At 34.5% G+C, this 8,577-nt stretch overlaps 1 protein-coding gene across 2 annotated transcripts in view; it reads right to left on the reverse strand.

Moving 5' to 3' along the window:
- Positions 1 to 1,637: 1,637 nt before the first annotated feature.
- The window catches only part of LOC108976629 (acetylcholine receptor subunit beta-like 1), a 9,747-nt gene continuing 2,807 nt past the window's right edge, over positions 1,638 to 8,577 (reverse strand). The window contains exons 2-7 of one of the 2 annotated variants that reach the window (XM_018945857.1): positions 6,570 to 6,706; positions 5,627 to 5,781; positions 4,199 to 4,643; positions 3,707 to 4,071; positions 3,403 to 3,637; positions 2,308 to 2,472 (exon numbers count right to left, since the gene is read on the reverse strand). In XM_018945857.1, coding sequence (XP_018801402.1) covers positions 2,308 to 2,472; positions 3,403 to 3,637; positions 3,707 to 4,071; positions 4,199 to 4,643; positions 5,627 to 5,781; positions 6,570 to 6,706 — 1,502 coding nt within the window. Of the gene's footprint in view, positions 2,473 to 3,402; positions 4,072 to 4,198; positions 4,644 to 5,626; positions 5,782 to 6,569; positions 6,707 to 8,577 lie in introns of both variants that reach the window. The other variant, XM_018945856.1, reaches the window with a different exon arrangement.

Genomic DNA, 8,577 nt, shown 5'->3' on the forward strand with positions numbered 1-8,577 from the left:
GGAGAATAAAATATATTAACGGATGAAAAACAAAAATAAAAGCAAAAAAGCCAAATAAAAGCATAAAATTAAAATGCTGCATAAAAATAGCACACGAGTGTATGTACATTTATAAAATAGTAGAAAAAGTATCGAAAACGAAAAGGTAAATCACGATTTTATGTTTTAAAGCTATTTGTTGTTGTTGTTGTTACTGCAAAATAGCACCATTCTTGTGTATGCCTATGCTGTTGTCGCTGCCGTGGCCGATCTTGTGCGATGTGCTAGTGCGTTGACGTCGTCATTGCCACTTTTGCCCGTGACCGCCGACTTGCCGTAGAACTTCTTTAGCCCTCAGCACGGCAGTTAGTCAGTCAGCCTGCCAGGCAGCCAACTAGTTGTGCAAAGCTCTCGCGCAGACAATACTGCCAAATGCTGTGCATAAATTAAAAGTTCACTTCACTTTGTTCGGCACTTGAGCTTCAAATTGGCTACAGTGCGACAGCAGGCAAATAATTATTAATAGTTTTGAGTTCCTTTTGCTTGGTTTCCAATTAGTTCAAAGAGTAGTTTTTGTTCTATAACTTAATTATACCTAGGACTTTACATTTTTTCGGAAATAAACTAAATCTGCGAAGAATTGATCATTAATTAGCGGGAATTAAAATATTAAGTTATTCGGCAAATTTTTTTTTCTGGAATACAGGAAACTGCACTCTTTCTGCACTTTATTTGTAAAGATGGTTCGTTTGGCTTTAATATTGCAATATTAGAATATAAAAATGAAGGCAAACTTTTTTGAAGAAAAGTTAAAAACTCAAAATAAAATAAAAATATATATAACTCTCATTTCAGTAAACCAAATCATATTTAATCTTGCTTAATGGAAAGTTAGGAAATAATGTTAGCGCTTACGAGGTTATAGCCGAATTTACAAAACGCGGAAGTCGTTTCTTCTTTTCGTTACGTGGCGCCAATTCGAGATATCAAAAGCAGCCAGGTTCTTCTCGTTGGATTTTGAAATTGAGGTTGTTGTTAGTGTTAATGCTGGTTCTAAGATAGACTAAATTCTCTACGACTTCAAAGTTATGACTGTCGACTATTACGTAGGACCTAGATATAGTCGCGGGTGCGACGACTGTTTGTTTGATGACATGAAATATTCTGTCTTATTATGATAACCACCAGACTCATTTCCTTTGCTGGCTTATCCATTATGGAGAAAGCGAAACTAACCATGCGTTTGTCAGCTGTTGATATTCGCGGCTTAAAGCCACACTAATAAGGTCCAATGAGTTATGTGGGCTTTAATTTTTCATACAATAAGCTCGATAGAACCTTATACGCGGTGTTTAGGAGACTTATCCCACGTTAGTTGACTTAGATTGGGTAGAGCACACTTAAATTCCAATCGTCGTGCATGATTTCGTCCCAGCATATTTTGCAAAGAACTGATGTATGCTCCTTTTTAGTTCTGCGCCGCCATGTTTGAATAGCTCGGCTAGCAATCCATCGCCCTCGCCGCTTCGTTGTTTTTCAGACGGCCAATTGATATTCGAACTTCATCATGGTCAGAGCCAATCTAACCTCAAATTAATTCATAGAAGAACAAAGATTTTCTCTTTAATTAAACCACTTAAATTAAAGAATTTTTGCAATTTTGAAAGCAAAGTCATGTTTATTCAATCGATTATGGTTCCGCTCAATAATAAAAGGTTTTTTTTCTATTAGTACGAATTTCGTTTCGTAAACTGCTCGCGAAATTCACGCTACTGTTTAAGTTTATGAGCTGAAGCATTTCTTCGTATTACTTGTTACTAATTATTATTTATATGTAATTTCACTAATTTGCGCGGATTTTCTAGATATTTTAACTGCCGTAATTATTTCCAATTCGCTATCCTTATTATAAGCATATAAATACGTAAATACTTAAAACGCTTAACATAACAATTTCCTTATGAATCATTGCACTTACAATAAGTTTATGTTACTTATAAATTCTAATTAAAAACGCTTAAAATAATAGAATTCTTAACATCGAAGAATTGATTCGAAGACAATTTGTGGCACACATACTCCATGAGTACCAAGTGGTATGTGTTTGTGTGGGTATGTGATACAAGAATAATCGCTTCAAACTTTATTGCCGTTATGTGCTGAAGTTTGTTGCTTTATGCAAAATATCTCTTCACTAACAACGGATTAGTGACAAAACCCGCACCGAGTGTTTTTTTTTTTTATTATCAATGAATTCCAATTTTGCTTTTTCTTGGAGTAGCGGTTGTAATGGCCACGCCACCATCGTAAAAATTTAATAAAGTTGATTTATTTTCCACGATATATTTCGATGATGCGATCTTGGTCTACATACTCGAAAATATGTGGCGCATCCATTAGTATGCCAACTGTACCGGCAGTGGTCACTATGAAGAAGATGTAGAGTTGAAGACGATCGATAACCATGGCCACGTATTTCCAGTCTTCACGGGTCTGTAAGAAAGGTTGTAATATTTTATTTGAGACGTATCTTTATAAAGCGTTCGGGTGCCCAAGGATATATAGAGCATAAGACAGTGCTGTATTAACTTCTTAGTAATTGTAAGGAAACTTTTCGCTTTTTTTGCTTCAGAAGTCACTAACTAATGAATTTTTATTTCAAATTTATTCACAAAACAGTTAAGGGTTGAAACTGTCTTGATCTTCTAACGTCCTAAGTATAAACCGTTCCCTACAAAAGTAGCAGCTGTGGAAAAAATGCTGACGATTCGTTATATTACCTTCTAAGTGAGCCAAATGCGTAGACGGCAAGCCCGCAGAGGTCTTTACGGTAATGCAGAAACAAAACCACTACATCTTGAAAGACTGCTATCCGACAATCGGTAGAAACTCAACTTTATCTACAACATGAGTACCTCAAATACCCTTTCAACGGCCCAAAAATAAGTCGATCTTATGTCTCAAAATCTGAATTTAGTTCTCCGGAAAACTTAAACTACAGAAATTTAATCATAATAGCGAAGACTTATCACGAATTATTCGACTCCGCAGATACCGCATATACGATACCTGCTAATTGCAAGAGTATAGAAGAGAAGCCTTTTGCAAAAATGAACAGGGTTGGTATGCAAATATACTTAGTGGTTGAGATTGGATTGACGCCAAACGGACTAAACTGAACTATGATGGAACCAACAAAAAATAATAAAAACTACCAGCTCAAAGATTTTTTAATTCAACGAGCTCGAAAATTTCGTGTATTCTTAATACAACAAGTTGTGATTTATGATGCAACTATAAATAGGTCTCTCGCTATCGCCTAACCTTTGAGTAGCGTCTTGGATAGCTTTGAGCAATATTTTTTGTTGCGAGATTGTGCACGACATTAAGGCGAGTAAATTTCTCCACACAGTTAATACTTACTTGAATGTAGAGATCCTCATTTCGCAAATGTTCGGCGATGAACTCCACCGCTTCGGTGGCCTTACTGGCCTCCGGCGAAAGCAATATCGAATCGGATGACTCACTTTCACGACGACATTGATCGCCAATGCCTAAATCGGCGCCGCTATTTACTTTGCGATTGATCTTGCAATTGGGATGATGCAAGTCGGAGAGCTCCATTACCTCCATTTTGGATTGCTTGCCGCCGATTGCGCTATGTAAATATAAAGCAAACCGATATGTAATGCAAACATGAAAGTTGTAGAGAAAATTGTCAACCCACCTGATGTGCTTGGGTAGTTCAGCTGGCGAGCCGTATGAGGGATGTGGATGTGCTGGCATGCTCATGCCCGGCATTTCCATCATCCAACGTAACCGTGTCTTACGCGGACGCTTCATGAGCAGAAACGCGGGCAGATAATGCAGAAAGACCGTACGTATCCACATGGGCATGCGATGTGTACGAGGACCGCGAAAGTTCCAATTTATAATAATAACGGTGACCAAAATTGACACCGTATTCATAATGAAAGTGAACAACAAATATTTGGCAATGAGCGGCAGCACCAACGAAGTCGGCGGTAGTATCTTCGATACGAGCAATAGGAACACAACCAGTGACAGCAGAATGCTTATGCCCAATGTAACCTGCGGTATTTAGAAAACAAAAACCAATAAATACAAAGGTGTATAAGATTTTTCAAGAAGTTTACAACGTTCACATAGAAAAAGCTGAAAACCGTGTAAGACAAATTAAACAATGGTTGGATATTACCTTCTCGCCGGCCTCAGCAGGCAGATAAAACACGAGTACGCACAGGAATGAGATCAGTACAGTTGGCAATATCAAGTTCACTGTGTAAAACAGTGTTTTGCGACGTATAATTATATAAAATGTGATATCTGTTTCGGTTGGATGATTGCCATCGCCTTCGTAGACATTGAGATAGGCCGGCACTTCTATAATGTCCCAAGTACCGGATTTCCAATAATCCGACAGATCGACAAAGTTTTTATTGTTGTACAAGGCCAGTGACACCTGATCGCCATTAAAGGTCCACGAACCGAATTTCATAATACATGTCTGTTGATCGAATGGAAAATAGGTGACATCGATTGTGCATGAACTCTGGTAGATAGCCGGCGGTACCCAGAGCACTTCGCCCGTCGGATAAATGAGCACGTTGGATTTGTAGCGCACTTCGTAATTGCCGTCAGCACTTAAGTTGAGTGTTGAGAAAAATATATTAATATTAGTAAATGGTTATGAGAGCTTTTCTTTTAATACAATAATGACTCTTTTTCATAATAAGTGTAAAACCTGCTTTTATAGCAAAACTATATAAATATGTATTCGCTGCTATAAATTTAATTATTTAACCATGAAGAAAATTTCTCTTAATAACAAAAGGTTTGACAAAAAATAACCCAAGGCAGTTATATATATTTCCAAATTCTGCTATGCATTATGTTTTCATTAATTAGAAGTAATTTATGTTAGCAAAAGAATACTCGCTTAATTAGCAAAGTGTACGAAAAGCAACATACGCACTCCGTTATATATATTTTTTGAATTGGATTCCAAAAGAACATTCGCTTAAAGTGCAAAACGTGTGAAAAGAAAAATTCACACTCCGTGATATACTTTTTTTAAGTCAGATTGCAATAGAACACTCGCTAAATTAGCAAAGTGTACGCAAAGCAACATAACACTGAAATGAATAACAAAATTTACGAAATTTCATAAATATTCATAAATTCATCGAGTTCTCTAGGTGTAATATGCATATCTGGTGGACTAAATTTAAATTGGCTAGCAAAAGAGCACTCGCTTAAATAACTAAACCAAAGGTATTGCCTTTTAAGCGAGTTCTACGATATTAGTTAAAAATAAGTGACTTCAATCTATTCGGCCTTAAAAAACTAAAAATTGGAAACTTTATAAACGAGCGCTACCGAAGTTTTTTAAAATACTAATTTCAAATAACATAGTGCGTACTCTTGCAGTTGTGAAGTCAAGGCTGTGGTACAGGCCAACTTTTGCTTGTTCTTTTGTCACTCACTTACTAAAAATAAGCCTTTCATATATGTGTTGGACTTTATATTTTTAAGTATATTATATAAAAACTAAAAATACTTGTTAATAATGTACTTTTTTGAAATTAATTATTTACTAAAATTATTGCTGGCATTTGCTACTCACTTATTGAACAATACAATATCCGGTTTCCAAACCTTATCGGGCGGCAAGCGCAGCACACCAATACCACCGTAATCGGCCTCATCCCATTGCAATTGATAATCGAACCAAACCAAACGTAACCAAACGTTTGATTTCATAATTTGATTTTTCTCATTCTGAGTTTTTCGATAGTCATATACATATGTGGATATGTATGCATATAGATATACATATATTTGTTTTAGAATTTCGATATCGCATATGCGTTTGAATTCGGTTATACAGACATGTGTGCATAACAGTTTCAGTTACAAATTTCGTACATAAACGATGAAGGGGAGGAGTTCATTATCAATAGAGTGAAATTTCATGTAGGACATTTTATGTTACAACAAAATTTTAAATTAAAAAAAAAAATAATAATAATAATAGAAATGATTGAAATATGTATTTTGTATGCTTTTATGAAGTATATAGCTGGTAAATAAATATGAAAAGACTTTTATGAGCTATTTACATTTCGCAAAATTATTAAATATTTATATACAAATATTTGTTTTATATATGAGTGTGTTCGTGGTTTTTGCTGTAAACTGTATTTACACACAATTCAACGAAAAAATAATGATTACAAAATAAATTTCATGAATAATGAGCAATCATATGACTTAACAACTGAGTTATACAATATACGCTGAGTGATTTCAAAACAATTATTAGCAAAGTAGTTATGTATGTATATGTTACGTAGTCTATCGTACGGTATGTGTAAGTATTTCGGTTTCGGTATTGGTGCGAAACCATTACGGGTCCAGTAAGTCGCCGTACAAACGGAAGTTATACAGGTGTACGTAGAGTTAGAGCAGTTAGAAGGTGGAGTAATAGTTGTAGTGATAGTATTGGTTATAACAGTACTAGTAGCAGTACTAACTAGTAGTAGTAGGTAGTAGTAATGCACACTTACGACATTGATTAGCTGTACGAACGCCAAACCAAATCTTACTCCAACTTTTTGTGTCATATTCTGAACGGGTCGTATAAGTTTGTTATACCCACGAAAGAGATCACGTACCAAGCGTTCTTCATCTTCGGATGCACTTACTAAGAGACACGAGTAAATAATAGTTTTTTTTTTTGCTTTTTATATATAAACAAAATGTATGATGCAAAGAAAAATAGTATTTGGTTAAAAGTCAAATGCACAATACCACAGTTAGATAGACAGTTAAAACAAATACATGTGTATGTATGTATGTATGAGAGTATGTAGAGATAGAGCGAAAGATAGAGTTTGTGATAGTTAAGTTTGTATGGGGTTATGCAACGAATAGTATATGAAAAGTCAATAGTTGGATATAAATGGTGGGTGGGTATGCAAAAAGATGCTTCAAATATTAATAAAATATATATATATGTGTTTGTATATGAGTGTATATGAGCAGAAAATTAGAGATAGATAGATGAGAGTAGTTGCAAATGTGACGCTTCGCATGCAAAAAATAAACGAGCGACGGGCTACAATTTGCACTATACTGTCGGAACTAACGTAGAACTTTTACTGACCATAAATATTTGAGTGTGGTGTTGATGGAGTGTTTAGTGGTGAGTTTAAACTTTGTGTAGTTTTCGATGTTATAAATAGTGTATATTGAGGTTTGGTGCAACTATTTGAAAACAGTGCCAACCCTGTTTCGTTAGTATATGGTGAATAGAACAAGCAACTGACATAAATATAAAGGACTGGCAAAATAACAAAAGATTTAATGATGTACTCCTATACTCTTTTATCCGGAAATTAAGTGCTAACTTAGTTTTTGTGCTCTCGCATATATTTTTGGAGAGAAGAGTAGCGCTCAAACTTAGCTAAAGACCCTTTAAACTTAAGTGAAAATCCGATAAACGTTTTCCAATTGCAAGAGCGGCTTAGTTGGCGTAAGTATCGACAGATTTATATTAAGAAATACGTTTTGCAGACGATCAAATAAACATGACGTTCACTTAAGGATTACATGAATTTATTGTCTTATTAAATTCTACAAAACCTCTAGAATATTTTGCGAGAACTACTTAACCGAACTTCATGAAAGGTTACTCAGTTCCTTGGGAAACAATTCTTAAAGACGTATGGTTCTTCTTTTGATTACAACTATTTGAAATAAAAAAAAAATTTTCGCAAAATTTCCACTGAAATTTAAAATTTTTTTTAAAAATGTCTGCCAAAAATCCAACTTTCAGTTTTTTTCGTTCGTCCAAGTGCTGAGTTAAGGTTTTAACTAAAACACGTATTTTCTCACTTAAGATGATCCTGTAAGGCGGATAACACCAACGCGGGCGTTAAAATTTTTTTTTTTTTAATTTGAGAATTGTTTTGCTAAAATGTTATTTTTAACAATTCAAAATTCTAAAAAAATATTTAATTGTTTTATACAAAAAAAAATTTAACCCGAGGAAATCCATTTAATCCCTTAATAACAAGGCATTAAATAGCTCGGCTAATGACGCCTATATATCAACTTGTTGTTGTTTTTTTCATTGTTTTACTCAACTCAAAAGTTTGCTATTAACTATAATAAACTGATATAACGTGCTTAAGTGCCCTGAGATATGCTACGCTTTTTTTAAATTAAACTCAACAAATTTTTAGAGCGGGAATTTTTTCTTTAAAACACTATTAAATTTGACTTAAGTAACTCCATTACTTTGATGATTTGATGACTTGAGAAATGTGTCGGTATGTGTATGTATGTGTGCAGGTCGTTGTACTTGTAAGTAAGCACATGCATGCAACAGATGAAGTCACTGCAATGTTTACGAAACTAGATACAAAAGACTCAGTGTGTAAGTAACCAATAACGGTACCTACGACTAATCCTTGAATGCATTTGTAATTTTTTCTTTTTTTGATTTTTTGTTTTTAATTTTTTTTTTCTATTTTCTGTTTTAATTTTTTTTTGTTTTTAATTTTTTAAAAT

The sequence above is a fragment of the Bactrocera latifrons genome, unplaced genomic scaffold (assembly GCF_001853355.1).
Source record: "Bactrocera latifrons isolate USDA-ARS-PBARC rearing strain unplaced genomic scaffold, ASM185335v1 scaffold_79, whole genome shotgun sequence".
In the NCBI taxonomy this organism is placed as follows: Eukaryota; Metazoa; Arthropoda; class Insecta; order Diptera; family Tephritidae; genus Bactrocera; species Bactrocera latifrons.